Below are 25,534 nucleotides of genomic sequence, written 5' to 3' on the forward strand. Positions count from 1 at the left end.
TATAATTACCAAGTATGGTGTGAAAACCAGCCCCCTGGCCAACGGGCTTGAAAGCGTCCCCCAAGGGAAGATCTGGTGACCTAAGGCTTCAGGAGAGGAATCAGGACAGGTCAGATGACCTCTCTATCACTGACACTTGCGTAGCCCCCTCTCTGAAACTATCTTCCTCCTCGAAATTCTTCCATAATCTTCTTCTACATTAATTAGCTTAAGATATATATAGTTCTGCAATTCGATTCTTCTTCGGTATCTCTCGATACTCCGACAGCATCTCGGTCCCTACAGCATTCAGCATCGACGTCTCTCTAACTAACTAAGAACTACCTCAATTATACCCTACAATATTTATGTACCACCCAAAATTGTTTCAATATCATCAAACTCCTAACTCTGATTGGACAGGCAAGGGAAGGTGATCATCACACTATGCTTACATATCACTCTTTTCAGTTAGTACTTTGTTAATAAACCCATCCCTTCTTTATTCAAACTTTATTTTCCACCTGCATTCACATTATTTTTGCAACATTTATAATAGCTTCCACAGTGTCTGCTATCCAGATGAACTCTTCACCACTTGGTTCCCAGGCCAGGACACTCAGTGGCCTTGGCTTGTAGTCAAGTTTGTAGTCATCGTTCCAGATTCACTCTCAATATGCATGAGCAGATGAACATTCCAGTCATGTGATTCTGCTTACTTCTGTCACACTCCAGAGGCCCAAAGGCGCGCTAATGATAAAGTCAGAAAGACAGATGTTATTGTCAAGAATAAATGGTTTCACTGTATACCACCTATCTCTATTCTAACCCCCATTTACTTAATACTTTCCCCCGTTAGCATTAGTAAAACAACTCCCTTTAATCTCCAGCAAAGCAGATGCCAAGCATGTGAGTTTCAAAGCAGCCATCTTGTCAGCAACTGCACAAGTGCAATAAATTCCCTTCAAGTGAAAGTACGTTATGCTACGTAGATGCATTAGATGCATGCGTACTAAAGATTTCCAGTTAGCGGCCATTTTAGAATCTCACTCGAGTTACTTGTTAGTATAACAGATAGGCAAGCTTCATCTTCTCTAGTGTAGTCTGTTGTGCATATTAATTTACATAATACAAGGTTAATACAGGGTTAAATGTTACATGAGAGGATTGCGTCCGAGCAAGTCTCTTTCTACGAGTCATTGTTCCATCAATTATATCTATATGTACTTTGTTGGCTCTGCAGATCAGCCCTAGGACTTGTCTGGTTCTGCTTGGGGACTTTTTTTTCTGTTCAACTGCCTCTGTTTAACTGTCTTGATAGAAAAAGACCAGTAGAGGTCAGTAAAATACCAGAATTGTTTTCTGATGAGGGACTTTCTTTTTATTTTTCTGGCAACTGCCTCTATTTTTCTTTCTTGATAGAAAACGACCAGCAGAGGTCAGTAAAATACCAGAATCATTTTAGCATTCTGTAGATTCGAGTCCATAGAAATTGTCTTCCATGAGCACGCTTTGACAATATTTTTTCAAATCTTTTATTTTCCCTGATATGACCAACGAAGGCCTCGATTTTATATTAAAAACAGAGCATTTCCCGCTGAAATGCAATATTTCTCTCCATGCGTTCCCATGCCTGGCGTGCCACGCAGTTTGGTGATTACTTTCCCTCCATGTTAAAGAAAAGTAGACGTTTCAGCACTCAGGCTAATGTGCTGCATAGCTAAATACATAAAAAGTCCCAAAGGCGAGACCGATTGCATTGCAAATGCTTGTTAATCTTCTCTTCACCACCCGCCTAATAAAGAGGAATGTCCTTAGGGTAGGTGAGGGGCATTTTTTTCCTTTCTGGATCCTTTACCTCGTCTTCCTTGCGAGTACTTTTGGTGTAGCTGAAGGCCCACCCGCCATTTTTTGGCAAGTACAGGATGACAGATGATGAAGCATGACACCCAGAGAGGTGTGTGAGGGCATTCCGTATACTCGTATACATATCCCAGGGTCCTGTATTTTAACATCAGGGGTATAGGTGTGTCCTCAAGTAAATTATCCTATAACGGTGGCACAGAGACAATTCACTTAGCCTCAGACTGGACACGTTTGCCTGTTGTGATAGCAATATTCATTTTGTAAAAAGCAAACATAGGAATTCTAACATCCTCTCTCATTCCCTCTAATCTTCTGATTGTAAGGGTTTGTTGAGAATTGAATATGAATTATTAGTTTGTTGTCATGCTGCTTCTGCGGACAATTTACAACGTGACGCATCAAGCGAGATGCATCATGTTGTAAAGCCCTGCGTCACATCGTACCTGCGCCAGTAATAATGTATGCACGCTAGGCGTTCCCATGCAAAAAGCTATGTAGAACTGACGCAGTGAAATTTACAACAGTTCACTGCATCACTCTACGTCTTCACTGCTACAAAATCCCTATGCCTGCTCAGACCAGGTGTAAGGAATGACGCAGGGTTTTGTGTATGGGACTCACCTATCTGTTGTGGCACATTGCTGGAGTTGCGTCACTTTCATGAGCAACACCAGCAATGCATCACTTTTGTATCAACAGATGCGTCAGTATTTCTGACGCATCTGTTAATCCTTGCACCATGGAGCACTGTATTGTAAATACAGCTGATCCAAGGTGGCGCAAGGACATTTTGCACTGATGCAAGGAAACTGACAAATCTATGCAGATCCATCAGTTACTTGTAAGTCTGCCCCTTTTTGTTTTGTTTTGTCATGGTTTTTGCACCACGTTATTGTTCAGAATTCTGCCGGGCCGTCATCAATCTAAACAAAAACCTTGTCTTACAAAATGTTTTGGTCTCATAGAAGCACACATTTCTATAGTATTCCCTGGCATTGAAGGGAACTACTTTGTGTGTTAATGTGCTCCTTCTGAAAGGGCAGTAAGCTGTAAGCCAAGTGGTTCTGTCATTAGCTGCCAGGCTGTTGCCTTTGGGAAAGAAAACGAGAAAGAAAAAATGAAAGCAAGAAGGAATGAAAGAAAGCGGAAGGCAAGGAAAAAACAGAGAGGAAGGAAGCCAAGAAAGAAATAAATAAAAGGCAAGACAGAAAGGCAGTGGAAGGCATGAAAGAGGAAGTCAAAGAAGAAGAAGGTTTGAAGGAAAAAAGTGGAAGGAAAGAAAGAAAAAGCAAGGAAGAAAGAAATGAAGAAAAGATGCCAAGAAAGAAAGAAGAAAGAAGGAAAGAAAGACAAAGAAAGAAAGAAAGAAGCAAAGAAAGCAAGAGGCATGAAATAAGGAAGGAAAGAAGGACAGAAAGAAGGAATTACAGACAGAGTTACAAAAATAGAGAACCCTCATCAGATTATATTCAGAGTTCATGTGAGCTGCTGGTATGGAGGGAAAAAAGCAGTTTTTAAATAAATAACGGCCACTTCAAAAGGATTCGCAGGAGACAGGAACTGACAAAGCTACAATGTGCCCTGTGCTCTCTTCTGATAGAAAGCATCCTGCTATCACATCAGGGTCTACAAACAAAGGCGACAATAAAGTAATAATAAACTTAAAAACACCTGGAAAGCGCACCTGGTAATTCCGCAGCACGGGACTCTGTGCAGCACTAGAAGGACATACTCAGGCTTCTGTGACTCGCGCCCGGGAGAAGCCAGGGTCAAGGGCCCGGCCATCTTGTGGCCATCAGCGTCAGTAAGAGACAGAGCAGGGCCATCTACTTTGACTCTGAGCCATGCAACCTCTGAGATTGAAGGTGTTTTAGCAATTATCTTCTGTTTAGTTTTACTGTGTGTCTGGAAAGGAGAAATGCTCACACCAGTCCTGGGGGTGTCACTGTGCAACCTAAACTCCCCAAGCTTCACAAACAGACAAATCACGCGGCCGTGAACTGTGTAACAATTGAGATGTCTCTCATTGAAGAAGTAGAGAATGTCTTAAAAAAATAAAGACATAAATAAAGAGAATATTGCTAACGGGGGATCCTCTTGCGTGTCTCTTGCGTAACTTTAGGGAGTGACTTTTGCATGCTCCACAACTCGCGGAAGAAAGATACCGGCGTCGCGCAATAACCACTCCACGCATCAGTTAGCGTAAAAGGCCATTTATTAGGACAGGCATGACATTCAGAAGTAAACAGAAACATCATTAACTTGAACAAACCCCCCAACATCCTGCCATTCACCCCATCATCCACTCACGTGCTCCACCAGCCACTCCCAATTCACACCACGACCTCTTTGCATCTCATTCACTTCTCCCTTTCACTTTCCAACTCCTCCGTCATCTCCATCCATCACACTCCCGTCTACCACTCCCCCCATCCTGCACCTGTAACCCCCTCCCTGAAAGGGTGATTCTGCCCGTCATGGACTCCCCACCCCTCCCAGTTCCCGTCAACGCCCCTATCTTGCCATCCTGTTCTAAACTGGAATGTTGCCCAACTTGGCAACTTCAACAAAAACGCCCACGTCCCCTCTTTTCAGCTGTGTAGAGTGGGTGGGTGGTAAAACTAACTTCTTCCCTGAGGCACCGGGGACAGGAAGAGGAAGTCCTTCCCCTCCTGTCCCCCTAAATAGCCTCCTAAACCCCTCCCACCCCTAACCTAATCCCCTACCTAACTTCCTGCCTGTCCCTCTCGCGTGAACACCCCGGGGAAAAGACTGGTCTGCCGACCTGCTTTCCCCGGGGGCCGCATCGCGCAATAACCACTCCACGCATCAGTTAGCGTAAAAGGCCATTTATTAGGACAGGCATGACATTCAGAAGTAAACATAACATCATTAACTTGAACAATCCCCCCAACATCCTGCCATTCACCCCATCATCCACTCACGTGCTCCACCAGCCACTCCCAATTCACACCACGACCTCTTTGCATCTCATTCACTTCCCCCTTTCACTTTCCAACTCCTCCGTCATCTCCATCCATCGCACTCCCGTCTACCACTCCCCCCATCCTGCACCTGTAACCCCCTCCCTGAAAGGGTGATTCTGCCCGTCATGGACTCCCCACCCCTCCCAGTTCCCGCCACCCAGGGAACCCCCGGAGGGCGGTTACCTGCCCCACCAAGCATGTACCTTTCGAACTCAGGCTCTCCTACACCAGATCGATTCGTTCCACAGACAACTAATCAGATCCCGCAACTCCATCAGGTAAAATGCATTTCCCATGTGAGAAAGGTGCACGCCGTCATCTCTGAAAAGAAGTGGCTGCTCCAGCTGAAGCCCGACATGAGCCAGCACTTTGATGCCCTGATCCGCACAAAAGAGTCTCATTGCCCTGTTAAGTTTTCTGCGGGCCCTTTCCACAGCCGCAGGCTTGAGTGCACCTCTCCAAATCCTCAGTGGAATAAACTCAGTCCACACAATACAGGTGTCAGCCAGATTGCGTTTCATCACCTCCAAATCCCTCTGCATCAAATACAACAGTGACACCCCCGATTGCTTCACCAAGTCATTTTCCCCCAAGTGGATGATAAGCATGTCCGGGCAGCCCAGCTGCAACACTTTCCTTGTTAGCCACGGTAGTAGTTCTCCCCAGCGCATTCCACTCTTACCCCACAATTGTACTTCGTGATGGCTGCTCCTCTGGCCGAGGTTAAGGCCGTACACCAGCCTGGCAGCGTATTTCTCCCCCCAGTGCACAAAAGAGTGCCCAACGACCCAGGTGACCGTCTTGCCCCCGGTCCACGAACACAACCTACGGAGAGAAAGAGATTAGTACCCTAGCATAACAAGAAAAACAACAACAACAATCTGTGCAGCCGGCCAAGCAGCACGCCCCATCCCCTCATTTACGCACGTAACGCTCACAGCACCGCGACCGCCATCGACCAATCCTCCGGATCTCCTCCCACGACCAACCCAAACCCGCCACTGCAGTGGCTGCTCCGATCCGAAAAGAGTGCGTGCCAAACCGCGCCGGATGCCTGCCCAGCCTCCGCAAAGCCAACCGCAGAACCGCCAGCAACTGAGGTGACGTCAAGCGCTTTCGCGACGCGTGCACACAAATCTCACCTTTCAAACTCCGCACTTGACCACAAAACCCCAGCCATTCGCGCACCGGGCACACACCCGCACTCCGACAGCCATACCCATTTGCCCCGACCCTTCTGGTCCATCTTTGAACGCCCCAACCATATGCCCAACCGAACCCCATCCACACGCACATCCGTAAACATCCGACCCGGCGCCCCCCGGGTCCCCAGTAACTCCGACACCCGAAATGCACCAAAAAACATCCAGATCATGCACAGGCGGAACAATGCCACCTCTTCCCCATCATAACAACAGAAATGCAACTCCCTCAAAACCTGTTCCAACAAGTCAAACGTGACCGCCTCACACGAGGCAACTCCCCCCCACCTGTTTCCACCCTCACCCGCCCCCAACCCTTCAACATTCGACTCAGTAGATCCGTCCTAGCCGGATCAAAACCCAAATACACCATGCTGTAGAAAGAAATTCCTGCCAATTTGCCAGCAATCGTCGTCTGTGACAGCCCCTTATCAATGCAGTCCAACACAAATTGTACCACCCCTCGCTCACACACATCCCTGGGCAACCTCCACACTCCCGTCTCCCCCCCCCACAAAAGACCCAAACTCAGCCCATGCCAACCTGTACGCCCACCTAGTGGACTCTGCTATCGACCGTTCAACCAACCCGACCACTCTCACTCCCCCCAGGCCCAGATACCCTCCGGCACCTTGGTCTTGCAAGCTTCCGCTCCCGGCGCCAGCTGCCACTGCGAACGAGATACTAAACGAGATAACGCATCCGCAATTTCGTTACTCGCGCCAGGCACATGTTGCGCGTGAAACAGCACATTGAAACGCAGACACAGCAGCATGAAACTTCGCAGCAAGCGCAGCACTCGCAGGTCCCTCGCCTTCTAGTTATTCACCAAGTCCACTACAGTTATATTGTCCACATGAAACAACACTGACCTGTTCCTGAACTCCGGGCCCCACACCAACAATGCGACCAACAAGGGGAAAAACTCCAAAAACGCAATGCTCCTGCCCAGGCGCAGCCAATGAGCTGGCCACTGTTCCGCACACCAGCGGCCGTCCCAGAAAATCCCGAAACCAGCTGCCCCCGCCACGTCCGAGTAGAGTTGAACCTGCCACACCATCCTGTCGCACGCAAAATCCAAGGACACACCATTGAAATCCTCCAGGAAAACCAGCCACACTCGCAAGTCCGACCGGACCCCCAGCGTGATCCTGATCCTGTGGTGTGGGAGGGCCGCCCCCGACATGGCTTGCCGAGCCGCCTACAAAACATCCTCCCGGCCCTCACAACCCTGCAAGCAAAGGTCAACAACCCCAACAAGCGCTGCACAGACCTCAACTCAAGCTTCCGGACCTCGATCGCACCACTCAAAGCTTCCTGCATCTCCGCCACCTTTCGTACCGGTAAACGTGCCTGCCAAGCCACCGAATCCAACTCAATCCAAGGAAAGTCAGGCAACAACTAGGCCCTTCCGTCTTCTCCGGTGCCAACGGCACCCCAAAATCCTGCGCCAACAACTGAAACTGCTGCAAAGCCTCTCTACAGGCGCCAGAGCGACCCGCGCCCACAAACAGAAAGTCATCCAAATAGTGGGACACCAGCCGGTGTCCACTGCGGTCCACAAAGGCCCACTGCAAAAAGGAGCTGAAAGTCTCGAAAAGCGCGTAGGAAATCGCACAACCCATCGGCAGAACCATGTCCACGAAGATGGACCCGTCAAACTGCATGCTCAACAGGGGGAAATCCGCCGGATGAATGGGGAGAAGGCGAAAGGCCGACTTGATGTCACACTTGGCTAACTCAGCACCCTTCCCACAGGACCTCACCAAGCCTATGACATCATCCACCGACGCATACAGCACTCTAGAGTCCTCCTCTGCAATAAAATCATTCACAGACCCTCCTTCCGGCCAATCTGCAAAAGGACCCGCAATCCTGCCCTCCGAAACCTCCTTCTCCAATTTACGCGCCACCACCTCCGGCAACTCCTTGGCAGACCGCAAGTTCTCAGCCCAACGTCTCTCCCTCGGCCCCTGATATCCAATCCGAAAACCTTCCATGAAACCCCAATACAAACGCAACGCCGCTTCCTTATCAGGGTACCGGGAGAGCCATGGACACATGGCCTCCACCTTAACCGGAGTATGGGCCCTTCGGCCCAGGCTGCCCTCTACCCTTGGCAAGTTTTCACTGCTCTGACGGCGAAGCCAACGTGAGGCACTGTGTGACTGCGTGCCGCCCCCCGCACTTTGAACACTCATGCTTGAACTTACAAGAGGGGCGGTTGCAGAAACCTTTATTGAACCCCCAACAGGCCCCCGAAGACACTGGCTCTTGCTGTTGTCCCGCTGCCCCTGACCACACCGCCTGGTTCCCCAGACCACCTGAACCTCCTTGACTACCCACCCCAGACTGGGCGGGCGCGACTGAAAAGACCGATAAGTAACCGGAAGACCGCTAGCCGTATGAGTGGAAGCCGCCGCCTGCGTCGAAGACATCCATTGAATCCAGAGTTCCTGGTCCACCTCCCCCCACGGCTTGTCTGGATTAAATCTGACCCTGGCCCTAAACTCCTCGTCGTAGCTCAGCCAAGCAAAACCCCCGAAATGCAGCTGTGCCTTCCCGATCACGTCCATATACTTGAACAGAGGAATCGCCCGATCCCCGTGCTTCTCGCAATAGATACTTGCGTAAATCAAGAAGGCCGACGTCCAATTCTCCATCGTTACCGGCACCCTCGGCCGCCTGGTCAACTCCCACTCCTCCTCCTTAGACCCTTCCTTCGCCTGAATCTCTCTATGCAGCAGCTTAAACACATCCACATATTCATGCCTCCAAATCTTCCCCCTCGTCTTTTCAGACAAATGAGAACCTAGGGGCATCGCCAACCCCATGTATGGCAATTTCTTCCGGAGCTTCTCAACTCCATCCTCCTTACCCCCCAAGTCCTCCACCTTGTCAGTCTGCGCACTGGCCGTCGTGACCTGCTTCCCCCCATCAGCCGCCACCGGCTCCACCCCAACAGGGGACCCCGTCCGCACAGACCCATCCCCCACCCCCACCGACCGGCAGGGATTCTTCCTCCCTCCTTTCCCCCCTTCTGTCCAGGCGTCCCAACAAGCGCCCTCACCTGACAAGGTTGCAGGAGCGTCCATCTCCCGTTGCTGTGCGTCCGCTGGCTTCATGGTCCCTTTGCTGGCCCGACTGGCGCCATCCCTTGCCTCATAAAATCACCAACCGTGGCAGGTGGCACCCTAGCCTTGCCCACACTCTCAGACTCACGCAACTCACCCTCTTCCAAGTCATCCTCCTCATCCTCATAATCCAACCACTCATCCTGAACATCCAGTGGCACCACTTCCGTCACCACTCTCTTAGCACCCTTCCCTTTCACTCCAGGCATAAATTCGCATTCCAGCATCGCCGGTGCCCGCTCCCTCGATGAAGGGCAGGCCGCCGCGGACCCCCCTGCTTCTTCGTCCCGGCGTTTGGAGGCCGTTTTGCTCCCCGCTGGCCCACCCCGGCCTCTGCCAGCTGTCCCCGCTGGCTTGCTCCCCCCCCCGAGCCGTATGCGCTCGGGGAGGCCCCGGTGCCAACAGGTCTCTGATCCGTCAAGGCAGTCCCTGAACCTTCCACCCAGACCCACTGCCCTTGGGCCTCAGGGCCCCCCTGCCTCTCCCTCCAGCTGACCCCCTGCCACACGCAGGTGCCTGGGCCCCCTCGCCTCGCATAAGCGCTGCCACTCCCTCTCATATTCGGCAATGACGCGACGCTGATCGCGGGCCCTCTCCTCCTCGGTCATGTGCTCCCACCTGTCGTACATGGAAGACCGCCCGGACTCTCCGCAGCACTCCCCGCCGCCTGCCCCGCCCCACTCTGCTGCTGCGTCTTCAGAGGGCCTTTGTCCTTGGAACCCTGCGGCTTAACAACCCCTTTCCGGCCCCCGAAAGGTCGACCGGCTCCTCCAGGATGGTGAACCCCTCCTCCCCCCCAGACTCCCCCCAGACAGCGTGAGAGCAAAATCCTCTCCAGTCGCCACCTCCCACTCCCCCAGGTCCTCCCCCCCACTGCTCTCGCTGCTCTCATCATACCCCACCAGCTGGCCCATGCTCCCCGACTCCCCGGCATGTAATGCCAGCGAAGTCTGGCCCTTGCGCCCTACCCCTGCGGCACCACCCTCCTCTCCGGGCACCGCTTCCCCGACCTCAATCTTGGCCGGGAGGCTCAGCCGCCTCCCCCCTTTCTTGGGCGCCTCCTGCTGTTTCTTACCCTCCCCTTCTTGGGCACACCTTCCCGAGCCCCAGCGGGCTCATCCATGCACGCTGCGACAACCGCAGCAACTCCCGCCGACGCCGACCTAGGCGTGCGGGTCATCCCGACCCACGCCTGGTCCAGGACACCGGGCTGGAGGAGGTCCGTCCTCCCAGCCCGGCCAAGCACAAGGAGTGCAGCCCTTACTGCCTCCACATCAGGCGTTGCCATGATGATTCCTGAGCTCTCGGTCCGTCCGCGAGATGCGTGAGGTTTGGCACCCTCGATCCCGTCCCGTCCGCGAGATGCGTGAGGTTTGGCACCCGCCCGTTCCGTCCGTGAGATGCGTGAGGTTTAGCACCTACGCTCGCCGTACCGGGGCACCAGGGGCGACACGCTGGCAAGCAATCCAAATATCACCCTGCCTGCCTAACCACCGATTAAAAACTGCTTAATCGTCGCTCTGGGGCACCAGTGGCGACGTCCAAAACCCTAAAATAACACTCCGCCTACCTAATAAATGCTCCGCTCCTAAAACTAACTTCTTCCCTGAGGCACCGGGGACAGGAAGAGGAAGTCCTTCCCCTCCTGACCCCCTAAATAGCCTCCTAAACCCCTCCCACCCCTAACCTAATCCCCTACCTAACTTCCTGCATGTCCCTCTCGCGCGAACACCCCGGGGAAAAGACTGGTCTGCCGACCTGCTTTCCCCGGGGGCCGCATTGGCTGAGAGGACGCGTTCGTAAACACGCTATTGAGCGCATACATAAAATAACGTGCAGCGTCCGCTGCTGAAGGTGGTGGCAGCAGCTAATACAACGGGTACACTGCTGCCTACTCAGACAGGACATTAGAAAACTGGGGAAACTGGTACACTAGAGTAGAGACACGCAAGAGGATCATTGATCCTGAAGTCTAAAGAGTCTGTTGGTCCTGAGGAGAACCCCATTAATTCACGGGTTCGAAACGCGTGGACCTGACCTGGTCCTAGGTCACCTAGACTATTTTTGTAAATAGGAGGGCAAATTTTGGATTTGGATCATGTTTTAAAATACACAAACTTAAGGAAATTGTTGTATTTGAAAATCTGTTTGACTCTCTTGTTTTGTTGACATTGGGACCTGTATGTAGGATGGATGTTTGATGGTTGAATGAGGATTGTGTGTTTTGGCCAATTTTGTGAAAAGGGATAGTGTCTGAGTGTGTTGAGTGAAGGTAGTTTGAATGAATTGTATATAAAAAAAAATTGTATATAATCTGTTTTAAATGTTTTCTATGTTTTCTCATGCACAAAAAATCACATTTCTTGCAAAAATAATGAAGGCAAAGAAAGTGGAATAAACCATTTGATGGTGCACTTTAAAAAGCAGACTATTATGTTTCATTCATAAAAGTTGTGTAAAAAGTCTTCTAGGAGTTGAGCTCAGTATTGGCATTTGTGTTGTTCTATATGCATTTTATTTAGCCATCTTGTATCTACGTTGGGCAGCCCTGTTCTGTAGCAACTGCAAAAACGAAATAACGAGGACCAAAAAGCACTATTTCATGAAAATGCAAGTTATTTTCCAGTTCAAGATGCTGAATTGTGACTAATAGAGGTGTGCATGTGGGCTCCAGCTTGTCTTCAGCCTGGCTGGGTTGGCATTCTGGGTGGTTGGCAGGGTAACATCAAAGTGCAAGGAAACAGAATCTTGTGGCATGAGAGGCTTCAGAAAGAGGGAGGCAATGAAAATATGTGCGTCCTTAGCTAGAGACGTGATCTTTCAGGCATTGTAAGTCCAGACCAGCACCATGGTCTTGCAATAGAATGAGGTGATGAAATGATGACTGACCTCACAAAAAATGATGTGCCCAGCTATTATGAACCCCTGACGCAACCCACGATTCCCCCCAACTAACCCCCACCCTAATCCAGCCAAACCCAGCCAAGCCAAGCCAAGCCAAGCCAAGCCAAGCCCAGCCTCACCACTCACAAACTTCACCAGCCGCCACTGCATCAAAGACGGGAGAAGTGCAAGCTTCTAATGTTGAGTGTATGTTCAACACCTGTAATAGCAGAGAACACTTCCTTGTACAAAAAAAAAAAGGTTCTTTAGTAGAAGAAATACACATTTATGCATTTCACAGAAATAAATCTATTGGTCTATTTACTAAAATTTAACGCAGTTTATGCATCACAAAAGTAATGCAAAATTATGCAATTTTTTTTTACTAAATTACTTTCCAGCCCTAACTAATTTAGTGCTGCAAAATACTTGGAAGTAGTGCAAAGCAGGGTGTATTGCTGCTTTACAAATCATTTAGCGCCAAGGGGGTGTTCCATGGTGCATTAGCGTTCCCATGCAACCACCAAAGGTTTCTGGTGCTAAACTCTATTTACTTAAAGAGTAGACAGTATTTAGCGCTAGAAAATAGCACCCATTTCATATAGGCGCTATGAAGAAGAAATGATTTAATTTCTCCTTCCCTTTCCAACTTTGTATGTGTGCTGCACTGTACAACACACATACTGAGCTTGGAATTTATACTGGAAGGCTATCCTCCTAGTACAAATCCTATGCTAGACTCACACAGGCCCCCTTGCACTATGGTGCAAAGATGTGTGAGTGGCGCACAGCAGTTAATTCCAGCTGGCACCAGGGAGAGGGGAGGAGAGTGTCATATTTCTGTAAATATTGCGCTCTCCTGCTGTCTTCTACTCGCGCAACGCAGCACAGCTGTTGTGTCTGCTGCACTGCGTCACGTGAGATTTTAGCAAATTTGCCCTAACAGAGTGCATACAGCTCGTTGTAAATTTTCCAGTAGACCCACAGTAACACTTTATTCCTTTCTACTTTTCTGTGTAACTCTTGTTTGACTTTCATTTCATACCTGTTGTCTATTTACATTTGTGTTATTAATTACGCTGTGCTACCCCAAGTTACAATGGCAGTTCTAAACTATTGTATTGCCATGCTTACAGTGTAAATGAAGTTGTCTGCCTTGTTGTTGGCTAACCCGGGGCGCTCCGAGGCACAGATGATGAGTTTCAGAAATAGACTGTGTGTTCAGCTGATGGGTTATTTATGGACGGCAGCTGGTGCATGTAAAGCTTTGGTTTACTTTTGCAGGGCCCAGTTGGTGTCTGCTGCTGGAGGAACCAACTCAAGCTTGCGGCAGCTTATTCCAGTGACCAAAGCAGCTTTAAGTGGCTTCGCTTCGTACCATAGAAAGATGTCTGAGAAACAGATCAGGTGAGTGAAACAATCGTTAGGCATGACATCTCGTGAGTTAAAGTGCTCGTGTTTATGCGACTGGAGCCATGGATTTCTGTAATTCGCCACAAGTGCAATATATGTCAATGCAGCCATCTCCCACACTTTACACGTGCCTAAACTGAAGCATTCATTCACATATTTAATATTATTCATGGTGACGGGATTTTTAACAAGTTGATTACTTATTTATGTAAAAAGATATGGAGCATGATATGAAACATTAAAAATATGTTTAGTTTTTAAAAATGGATGGATCAGGTTATGTTTGTCCTTAAAAGCATGCAAATTACATCCATAATATTGTTATATCTCCTGTTATGACCTCTTACTCCTAACCCCACCTCAGTCCCGCTGGCCGCTGTCAACACTGTTCTCAAGAGAAGGCCTTTGCTTGACCCTAGAGTCCGGAAAGCGAGACGCTTTCTTACTTTAAGACTTTTGTTTGTACCAGCAGTGAACAATCCGTACCTGACATTGGGTTTGGTACCCGAATGAAGGTATTTTAAAGTACCTCCAAGACATTACTTCTTTGTTTATGGGTGAAAGGCCTAGGGGGAGGTAAGACTGCTACAGCAGAATGAAGCAATGTGGTATTTGTGTAGCGGGAACACAGACAAAAGGCAGAAGGCACTTTCCACACTCAAAAGAAAAGTTACAGTCACTGAGTGATTAAAGGGGAGCACGGCTTCTAGAGTGGAAGTGGACTATTACTTTGTCATGATGTAGTGTCCCTAAAAGAGGCGTGTCTTTAGATAGTTTCTAAGAAAACAAATTCTTCAGAAAAACTACTTATGTCTCCCAAAGTACTCCCTTAATTCCTCTGCTTTGGGATCTTGGTAAAAGAACAGTGCAAAATCTGGCTACCCTGCGACCTGTATTATATTGACGCAGAATATGGACAACAGAGGAATTATATTATTAAGGAAATTATAGAAAAGGACCGCTTTCATAAAATTAGCTGGCTGAAATCAATTAGATCTTTGCTACTCAGAATGGGTTTGAGTAAACTGTGGGATGACCCAGTAAATGCTTTATTCCCATCTAAAAAATATATGAAGATGATATACTGGGAAATGGTCATTTCAGAGAAATGTGCTAAGAGGATTTCATCTCATCTCACAGAGCGATTTCTTGAATTTAAAGCGTTCCCAGCGTTGGATTCATATTGGGACGCTATCGAGAAACCCCTAGATCGTAAGCTTTATTTTCAATTCAGGGCAGGTACCCTCCCCATAAGGTCGTTTACCGCAAGGTGGGCTGGGATGAATGATGATAAATGCCCTAAGAGTAGGGACAAAAAAGAATCCATTAGTCACTTTCTGTTTTTTTGTCCCTTATATAAAGCCCCGCGGGACAAATGGATAAAACCAATATGTCGATTAATTGGTTCCCGAAAACATGATGAGGTGATAAGAATATTATGTACTGATCCCAGCCTTCCAATTGCCATAGCAATGGCAACGTTTTTTAAATGGGCGTGGGTCATTCAATCAAAAACGAATTGACAGTAGTGAGGGTAGATGTAAAACATTCAATGAGTGGGAAGCTAATGTAATGATTAACTGAGTTGAGAGGATTAACCTGATGTTTATATTTATTGTAAACTTTCTTTCCATCCCCTATTTTTAAGGAATATTCGACATTAGTCTTGTGGAGTTTAATCTTTTCTTAATATTTTAAATATTTATGCAAATGTACTTTTAAAGGATTTTATATTGTGATAAATGTATGTTTTGTGATGCTTTTATGACTTAATTGTCGAATAAAGTAATGATGAAGATAGTTTCGAAATTACAACAGAGCTTGACTGCTCCTGTGATGTTGTTCCAAATCCCAGATACCAAATGTGGAAGGACAGATGCCGTTTTTTGCACTTTTCACTTCAAACTGATGGTGTTCTGTCTCTATGTGTGCGCCAGGAGTTACCAGAGGTAGTGAACTTGTCAGCCAGAAAGGCAGGGTGCCAGTCATTATGGCTTTGTAGACGATGTCCCCGGTTTTGGAAATGGCAAGGGCTGGCAGTGGTAGTTAGTGGAGTTCCACCAAGGTGGGAGTGATGTGGTTATATTTCTTCAGACCCTTGATGAGTTGTGGAGTGGCATGTAGGATGCACTTGAGGAAAGCCAATGTGGTTTCTGGTATGGCATGGAACAGGCCACCATGCTTGACATGCAGATTTGTTGAGCACACTATCATCCAGGAGGGTATGCTGGTGCTGATCAGGTGTGACTCTAGGTACACCCAGGGCTTAGCGGAACTACTCGAAAAGCCGGGTCTTCAGATTTTTGCAGAATTTATGAAGTGAGGAGGAGACACTTATGTGTAGTGGCACATCATTCCATGCTTTAGGAGCGATGCAGGAGAAAATTCTACTGCCAGATTTCGTTTTCAGTATGCGTGCGATTTGGGCAAGTAGCAGTCCAGATGAGCGGAGGTGTCGGAGTGGTTTGTGAAAGCAGATGTGATTGTAATGCCAGTGTAATGTAGTGCCTTGAAAATGTGGGCGAAGAGTTTGAATTGTTCTCATTTGTGAATGGGAAGCCAGTAGAGTTCCTTCAGGTGTGGTATGATGTGAGTGCAGTGTGAGAGGTTGAGAGTGATTCTGGTTGCTGAGTTCTGAAGGGTCTGTAGCCTTCTTTTGAGATTTTGTTGAACCCAGCGTGGAGGGTATTCAGATAGTCCAGCTTGCTTGTGACCAAGCATGCATAAGGGTTCAAATGGTGCAAAATAGGAGCCGTTTGAAAATCTTCTTCAGCATCTGTAGTGTATGGAAGCATGAGGCGGTGATGGCATTGACTTGGACGGTCATGTTTAGTTTGCTGTTGATGATGATCCGGAGGTTCTTTGCGTGTGTGATTGGGGTGAGTGTCGGTCCTAGCTGTGTTGGCCACCAGGTGGAGTCCCAAGGTGATGTGCTCTTATCAAAGATGACAATTTTGGTCTTGTTGATGTTCAGCTTTAGACTGTTGGTCATCATCCAGTAGGTGATTACAGTCATGCAGACATTTGAACTTTATCCGGGTACTGGGCACCATTTCCATGAGGGAGAGAATGAGTTGTAAGTCATTGACTTAGAAGACAATGTTGATATCATGAGAGCAGATGATGCTGGCCAGCGGTATCATGTATGCGTCATCTTAATCTTGATATTTGTGCTTTTGTTGTTGTAAATAACATATAGTGCTAGTAGGTCAAATTAACGGGACTTCAGAACACTGAAAGGCTGAGTCAGACATGCATGTATTTGAATGAATTACCAGCAGCTCACTCCGCATAGCTCAACAACTCACTAAACCATCCAACCGACTGCAGTCACATCTCAGATTTGAGCTTTATAAAGCTTAAACTTTTGGGTTTGGGTTAAAGGTGAATGTTGACCAGGTGCAATGGGTTTAAAAAGTAGGCAGATGTTAAACAGAAAAGAGAAGTTTGGCCTTGTGTTATGGTTGATAGAATGTCAATTATTTTCTATAGTTTTTAGGAGAGTTTTTCCAATTTTATGTTTTGATGAAACGCAGATTCTCTTCGCATCTTGTACGTCAAGTTGAGTTTAAAGGCCTGACGCCGTTTCGCATAGTTTACATGCAGCGATTATTTAAGTGTTTAGGTAATCTGTTTCAGAGAGCAGCTGTCTGTGTGGAAAGTTCTTTTTCCTGAAACCTCACGTGTTTCTAGCAAAAAAGTAAATCACAGAAAGTTCATGATATACAAGAGTATTCTGAGCATTTCGTATGAAGGTGTAATTTCGTTCACCAGAAACAAGATCTTCCCTATGTTATTGTTTCTAAGTAGACTGCCACTTCCTGATGTCATACCCATTTATCCATACAGTACATACACACTATAGGCTTTATTTTTAGTAAAAAAATATCTCCTCCTTTATTGACAAAATAATTATATGTAAACTTTACAAACCAAAACAAAACAGTTTTTATGAAATCCTTTTTTAAATCTGTATATTGTGTATGTATTTCTCTATGTATGAGACTCAATGATACATGCTTTTTTTGCATTCCACTGGTTATCACTATACATGTAGGAGGAAATAATATAGGTTTGTGTGATTTGTAATATAGAGAAATGTGCCAATCTAAGATAGCTATGTAGGGAAAGGATTATGTTATACAAGAGTGAGAATTTATGAGAACAGAACTGTGGTCTCTCGTGCAAAGGGTTTTTATGCATTGATTTGGTCTTTAAAGTGTACACATAATTATGTGTGTATGTACTGTATGCAAGGCTTTAAGTGGGATGAAAAAACTGGGGGGCTCTCTAAGAGGCGTGGTTCATGGAATTAAGGGCGTGGCTTAAAAACACATAAGCTAAAAATCTGTGCCTAGCATAGTGTGCCGCCCGACTTGTATTTTGCTGTTTGTGTCATTGCATCCAGATATATGATACACCAAGTCACATTATACCTCAAGTCAAGACTATTGGCTTTGTCATTGGTTGTTAGTTGCATAAGATAAATAAGCAGCAACTATGGCTTGTATACAATATTGAAAAAACGTCCACTTAAAGCCCTGGCGGACACCACAACAATGTTGCTGCTCCTGAGTTTCAAAAAGAGAAGTGAAAACCTGAGAGGAAATGACTCTTTTTAATGGATTTCCTTTCCTCTACAACACTCACCACACCCACATCGACGTGCCTGCTGTCACTGTAGTCCGGAAGAAAAAAAACGGACTGCCTGTGCCAGGGCACACAACAGAGCCCGCTAGGCACCCATTTCGAGGCCACCTTAAAAAAACTGCTGGTGCACAGACTGGGTGAGACACGGCCCACTTTAAGCCTTGTCCTGACTGTATAGATGAACGGGTATGACATCAGGGAGTGGCAGTCTACTTAGAAACAATAACATAGGGAACATCTTCTTGTTTCTGGCTACTCTAAACCAGTTCCCTTTTTTTGCTTAAAGGGGATTCTCTCTAATTTGTTCTTTGTCATTTGCGTGTAGTCATTTGGGGAGTCCTTGGATCTGTTCTCGAAATCCTCAAGGTAGGAATGTTTCCTTTGCATTCCAATTTAAGAAAAAGATACATATGGGAGTTTTGACTGGGGAAATGAAAAGGAAATGCGATTCATTAACATTCCCATAAAGGCCTGGGCCAGCCTTTTCCCTAGTGAGCTCAAAGCAGTTTTGAAATCCCACTGCTGGGACCCCTGTCACTTTACCCAGGTCCCCGAGATTAACTGCAGCAGGCCCAGGGAGGATTCATGAGAGAGAGAGAAAGGAATATGGAGGGAAGGAGGTGCAGAGAAAGAGATCAGAGAAGAGAAGCAAGGTATAGGAGGAGAGAAAGATAGACTAGATGGATGGAAAGAGAGAAATAGTAATAGGAGAGGAGGGGGGCAGGGCTGGTTTGAGCATTTCTGCCAGGGCTTCTTTTGGTCCCCAGACCAGTTTCTAGAAAATTGATTTTCTTCCTGTTTGAAAAGTTTATGACGCTAAATAACCTGAAATAACTGTGCATCTTTGCCTTTAGAAAAATATTATTTTCAAAATTATGTTTTGGGCTGTCAAGGCCATTCAAGATCTAAAGTTCTCTAGTCCTAATCTGAATGTCAGATCTTCAGCCGAATATTCTGCTTTCAAAATGGTCATCTCCTGAAAAATGGCACAAGCTACTGTTAATGGACTGCACCCTGAGACTTCAAGAATGGCCCTTAAATTACTCATTAAACCCCTTTCTTCTTTACCCTTTGCTTGACCCGTTTCAAGAGCAAAAGACTCTACTGGAAGAAGTTTAGACCCCAGTGTCAGCCATATTGGTTTATACCAAATAACTTACTAACCCACCTGAGCTCCTTTGAGCAGCGGGTATAACTGTATAACCCTACTTGCTTCTTCTCTCTGACCAGTGAAACCTGATTTACCGAAGACGATGGATAATGTCTCTTTGGGACAGCATGTGCTGGCAGCAGGTTAGGGAGTCCAAGAGTGATGTGTCCATCTCAGCAGGAAAAGGGCATTGGTCACATCAAACCTCACGGACAGGCCTCCATGCAACAGGTTAAAGTATATCTCCCTCGTCACTAAAAATCTATGGGTTTATGGGAGCTCATAGGTGATAACAGGCGATGTAGGGAGATGGACCTTGATCACATTCAAGATAACTGGCTTTCATTAGTGATCATTAACACCCGCCATTCGGATACAGGTTTCAGGGGAGTAAACGGACTCACAACCCCCACAGTGGAATATTGATGGTTGAAATTTCCAAGAAAATCTCTGGCCTGCAGCAGTACCACAAGGAGAGACAATTGAAGCTAGGAATAGAGAAGACACATCAGTACTCATACCCTGAACCAAGGAAATAGCAGGACGTCTGAGTTGCCATGTTGGCCAACTACTAAAAGGGAGAAAAAGACCACTGGCTGAAATAGATCTGTCTTCATCCCTGCACCATCAATGGAAGAGAAGGTGAGATCGCAATATGGAGATCCGAGAATTGAAGGCATCCTATATAGATCTGAGAACAGTTGACAGTTGAGTGCTGAAACAGCCCCCTCCCACTCTGCTTTATAATCCACGTAACAACTGGAGAGGAACGGAAGACCACAGTGGTCGCAACACATGGGGTATGTTGGGATTGTGAAGGCGTCCACAACCGTAGGGAGGGAGCAATGACATCTGCAGCAAACTGAATGGAAACTGTTTGGCAGAATCAAGTGTGACAGTGGTGAGCTTGAAATGGACACAGCAAAGCCCAGAGAAGACCCCGGACCCATGCCACCCATTAGGGAAACAACAAGCATTCTCATTTGATTGCACATAATTATTGCTTGACCTCTATAACTCCTTGAACACTACATGTACTGCTGAGAGTTCTTTGCCAAACAAGCTTAGAAACCAATCTTATCTTAATGTGCAATGTGTGAAATGAAATATAGTAGTCAGTCTAATAACGTCTGATGGGGCACTTGCTTTCAACTATAAAGGCTGACCAGAGACTGCTCCCCCCTCATTACTTAAGGCTCCACTTCTGTTTCAGTGTCTCGCTGTCCACCACAACCGAATTAGCCATCAATGTTATGGTTCACAAGGCTCTTTCTAGATTAAGAAGGAATGATGGGAAATGTAGCTTTCTGATGCGTTCCTAAATGAATTTCAATGCTGCTCCACACAATGAAGAGGCCTCAAGACAATATCCAAGGATTGGTGGTATATCACCATCCTCATTCTAACCTCCAGCTGTGATCTCAACACGTCCATACCTCCTGAACAAAGCAAAAACTACATTGCCATCTCCTCTTCGTGGAGACCATTATGGGAAGAATGAAACCGAAATCAGCGTCACCCCCGTCACCTCCGTCTGACACGAAAGGATGGAGCTTACATACATTAAATCTTCCACTGGATCAGTTCAGGAGGCCATCAGGACGAAGGTGACAGAAGTCTAATCAGTGAGAACTGATCTGGCCTTATTCCAGACCAGACCGGATGCAACAGACTGAAGAAAAGAATTCGTAAAAGACTGCCTACAGCACATTAACAAAAGCCCTGATTGGTACAAGAACGGTGACACTTACATTGGAAATTAGAAAAGGAGAAAAGTTCCAGTGCTGTTCCCTTTAATCTGCCAGAGGGATATTAGTTAGGTCGTGCTAAAATGAGCAACAATGCTACTCACTATAGACGGGAAGTACAAGAAATGTATCTTCACGGTCACACACGGTCACAACCAAGAAACCAAAGTATAGAGAAACGTCCTCCTAAAAATGAAACGTGCTAATTCGACTACTGATCACTAGCTCTCAGACCAGAACAGATTGGACTCAGTCATAAAGAGGTGGGCACTTAAAGACATAACTGGAGAGAAACCACTCCATGTGAAAACAGAAACCCAAACATTCTCTGAAATTGCGAAGAGGAACCGACCACGAGGCACCCAATCCAGGACCATGAGATTATAGCCCTTTTCTCCCTCCTGATTGGAGTCTTATTGGCATTGCAGCAATGAGTGATACGTTCCCCAATGCTAGAAGCAACTGACATTTGTACAACCCAAGACAGCTCTGATATGTTCTTCTGTGTAATAGACCTATATTTTCGAGGTTACATCCTGGACTAGTTGCAATACATATATTGCTGTTTTAGGTGTTGATGGCTCACTATTTGTAACTGAGATTTGTTTTGATAAAGTTTATGTTTTTTACTCCATGATCAGAGCTCACTGCATCTGAAGAAAAGTGCAGTGTCAGGAGTGTTTCTTAAAATGTATTGCTACCAAAACCTTGTTTGTTTCAATTACATGAGTACTTTAATGTCTTCCCAGACTACCACCCAATTCCCCCTGCAATTTATTATACTGTAATGTGTCCGCTTTACCAACACCAACCCTGATTGTACTTGTATTCAAGCTTCATTGAGAGGGTCTCTTTTATCAGTTCTTAGGAATATCCATAGCTTACACAAGTCCCCTTGCTTTGTACAGTAAGTCAGGTCTTTTATTGAGCCGTGAGTTATTTTGTGGATTGCCCTATTGACAACCCATATTTCCTTCCTGCAGAACTATGCTCTCACAAATCCAACCTCTGTCTCTCACTCTACCATCCCTGAATATGTATGGAATTACATAGTATGTACACAGACATAAGGCATTTCTATACGTGAACTTAGTTAAAAGGTAGTAGTGTCCCATTATGTGATTTTTTTTGCCATGAGATCTTGTGATATAGTCATAGTCCTTTCCTAAATCACAAAAAGCGGTGGCCCCTCCGCTATGGCGGAGTAGCGTCGCACCCTCTACCAGCACCCTTAAAAACGTGAAAAGGAAACAATAATAAAAGGGGATTAAAACAGCTTTATTTTCACTTTATTATATTGTGCCATGTCTTGGGGCAGACAAAACACACAAGATGATGTGTGTTTTGCTGTTCACCCTATGTGGGAAGGGTATGCTCAGACGTGGGTCCCGTGCTCACTACGCCACTGGAGTCAAGCTATCCTGGCTGAAGACGGCTGATAGCCAGAAACCGGTCCTAGGATGCTTGATTCGGGTCCAGGGAAGACATGGCTTGGCAGTTCGGGCTGGACTGTTCCCATGAGGCACAGGGTCAAGACTGATTTGCATATGGCCGTGTCTGAACTGGGGTGGCTTGGTGAGAAAAGTAACGATGCATTAAACCCAGATCTGTGACTGGGGGTGAATGTTTTGCCATTGTGCAACATTCCGTCCATCATCTTGTGTGTTTTGCTGTTCACCCTATGTGGGAAGGGTATGCCCAGACGTGGGTCCCGTGCTCACTACGCCACTGGAGTCAAGCTATCCTGGCTGAAGACGGCTGATAGCCAGAAACCGGTCCTAGGATTCTTGATTCCGATCCAGGGAAGTCACGGCTTGACAGTTCGGTCTAGACTGTTCCCATGAGGCACAGCGCCAAGACTGATTTGCATATGGCCATGTCTGAACTGGGGTTGCTTGTTGAGCAAAATAACAATGGATTAAACCCATGTCTGTGACTGGGCGTGAATGTTTTGCCATTGTGCAACATTCCGCCATCATCTTGTATGTTTTGCTGTTCACCCTATGTGGGAAGGGTATGCCCAGACATGGGTCCCGTGCTCACTACGCCACTGGAGTCATGCTATCCTGGCTGAAGACGGCTGATAGCCAGAAACCGGTCCTAGGATGCTTGATTCCGGTCCAGGGAAAAAATGGCTTGACAGTTCGGTCTAGGCTGTTCCCATGTGGCTTGCTGAACAAAATAACAATGGATTAAACCCAGATCTGTGACGGGGATGAATGTTTTGCCATTGTGCAACATTCCGTCCATCATCTTGTGTGTTTTGCTGTGTCTTTGGGGCTAAGCCAGGGTGATGACAGACTGGAGGGGGAGTATTGAGCACTGCCTTCACTGTGCATGTGGGTTTGGCCGCCCGTCTAAGGCGGGCAAAACTCACATGGGCAGTGAAGCTCTCTCCAACCCCAGCTGCATTGCTGTTGTTGGAGAGAGCAGGTGCAGGCTCCCAGTCTGTCCTGGAGCGCAAATCATCATCACTTAGGCCAATCCTGAAGCTGCTTTCATGCATGAGAGCAGCTTCAGGATTAGCCGCAGGGTAGTCAGGGAGGCTGTCCCTGCATGCATTGAAGAGTAGAGGCTCAGAATAGCACGACCCGATGCTGGAGGGTGGCAGGTAAATTCTTTTTTGTGTTTGTCTACATCGTCCCCTATCCACACCCACACCCGTTTACCTGACACAAGCTTCTTCTGATCACGCCTTAAGCCCACAGAATCCAACAAACGGCAAAAAGATTGAATGGGCAGTATGAGTAGCAGTACTAAATTGCCCCATTCTTACAAGTCATGTGATCCTACACTGTCATCCTCCTTTTCCAAAAGAGGTGGGGGCCATTCTCTTTTGAATCCCTTTTTATCAAGATCAAAATTCTTTGTAGGTTCAATATTTGCTCTCAACCTGGACAAAGCACATTTCTTATCATCTATTTCTAGGCTCTTTACTGAATTCAACACAGGTGGTGATAAGAGGAGATTTGAACCTTGCAATGGAAACTATTTTTGACAGATCTGGTCTAACTAATTCAACCTTATTTAGCAAAGTCATGGAACATAATAGCCTTTTAAATGCATGGCGTATGTTCCACTTTAGAGACAAAGAAATCACCTCTATATCATGTGTGCATGGTATTAACTCTATAATTAACTAATATCTTGCTTTAAACTCAGTGCTCCAAATAATATCCAACTGTTCAATCTTGGACCATGCACTGATACAACTGCCGCTAAATTAGGACACTTTGCCCCCTTGTCAAAACAATGAAATCTAGATATCAATGACCAGCCCTAAGGAAACACATTTGCACATACCATGACCAGAATATGGGATCTGTGCCATTGTCACAAACCCTGTTGGAGGCATGAATTATGATCTTACAAGGTGAGTTGATGAGAAATACATCATTAGTGAAACGTGGATTGCAGGAAGACCAAGTTACACACTTGCAGTCCAACTCAGTCAAGTGCATAAGGATGCAGACAGAGCTGGCTAGTTCCTTCCAACATTTAACAAAGCCACACTGTCTCTATTGTTCAAGTGAGGCAAACATCCATAGAGATCTTCCAGGTACATATAGGAACCGTTCTCAGAGAGAACTGACATTAACCTTTAGTAACGTGCATTCCTCGGCCTCCTAGTTGAGGGAGCCAGACCAATACCCAAGTTGGGTTGGTCTATTCTAAATATATTGAAAAGGTACCTCATTGCTAGTCTTTAGAGTGCTTGGTTCACCTCTGAGTAACCAACCACTGTGTAGGTAGTAAAGTATCTCAGTCCTGATGAATTGCCACGTGATTTCCTACACTTCAGGTGAGAAACATGTTAACCATTCACACTTAGCCACCTCTGACCATTACATCAGCGTTGATAATTACCATGTTTTTAATTGAGACCAGTGGGCTCACAGAAAAAATTGGTTATGGAACACCACTGTGTCTCATTTTAGCGTTCCACATACCATCTCACTACGCACTTTTCTCACACCTACACCACGAGGCCCGACACCCGGGTATGTGAGGGCTCCACTTCCCAATTTGGGAGACACCATGTCTCCATTTTAGGGTAAGGGTGTTGACCACCCCAGCCTCCTCCTCCTCCTTCCCCCACAGGAAGTGCATACTCTGTCTCCTATATATAATCTTTGGGGCTCGTATGCTGGAACTTTAAGAGTAAGATTAAAGGTTAATGCTTTATTTGACACCATAAGAAAACACATTCAATCAGTAGATATATGCAATTTCAAAGTTTTAAGTAAAAATAGTACCCAAAAGCACAAAGTGCCAACTGTGGTTATGTGGTTGCGCTGGACCCGAACAAAGTCACAAGTTCAAGCAGACCATGCTGGAGTATGGGATGGATACAGGGACCAAGTTAGGCCCAGTGTACATAACACCTTAAATCCTGGTTTGTGAAGTATTGTAAAATCCTGCATCGAGAATGAGACACGCTGCAGCGGTTTTGGGTAGCTGAGGGGCTGCGATGCTGAGTCCAATGTGGTCATGGAGGATGCCGTCAAGGAGGGGCTTATGA

The 25,534-nt window shown here is 46.6% G+C and overlaps 1 protein-coding gene across 1 annotated transcript in view; it reads left to right on the top strand.

Annotated features, from left to right (window-relative positions):
- The first annotated feature begins 13,347 nt into the window (after positions 1–13,347).
- Positions 13,348–25,534, top strand: part of LOC144755341 (mitochondrial glutamate carrier 1-like) — a 210,977-nt gene continuing 198,790 nt past the window's right edge. Inside the window, exon 1 of the mRNA XM_078644149.1 lies at positions 13,348–13,458. Coding sequence (XP_078500275.1) covers positions 13,439–13,458 — 20 coding nt within the window. The 5' untranslated portion in view covers positions 13,348–13,438. The remainder of the gene's footprint in view (positions 13,459–25,534) is intronic.

This window comes from Lissotriton helveticus, chromosome 5_1, assembly GCF_964261635.1.
Source record: "Lissotriton helveticus chromosome 5_1, aLisHel1.1, whole genome shotgun sequence".
Classification (NCBI taxonomy): Eukaryota; Metazoa; Chordata; class Amphibia; order Caudata; family Salamandridae; genus Lissotriton; species Lissotriton helveticus.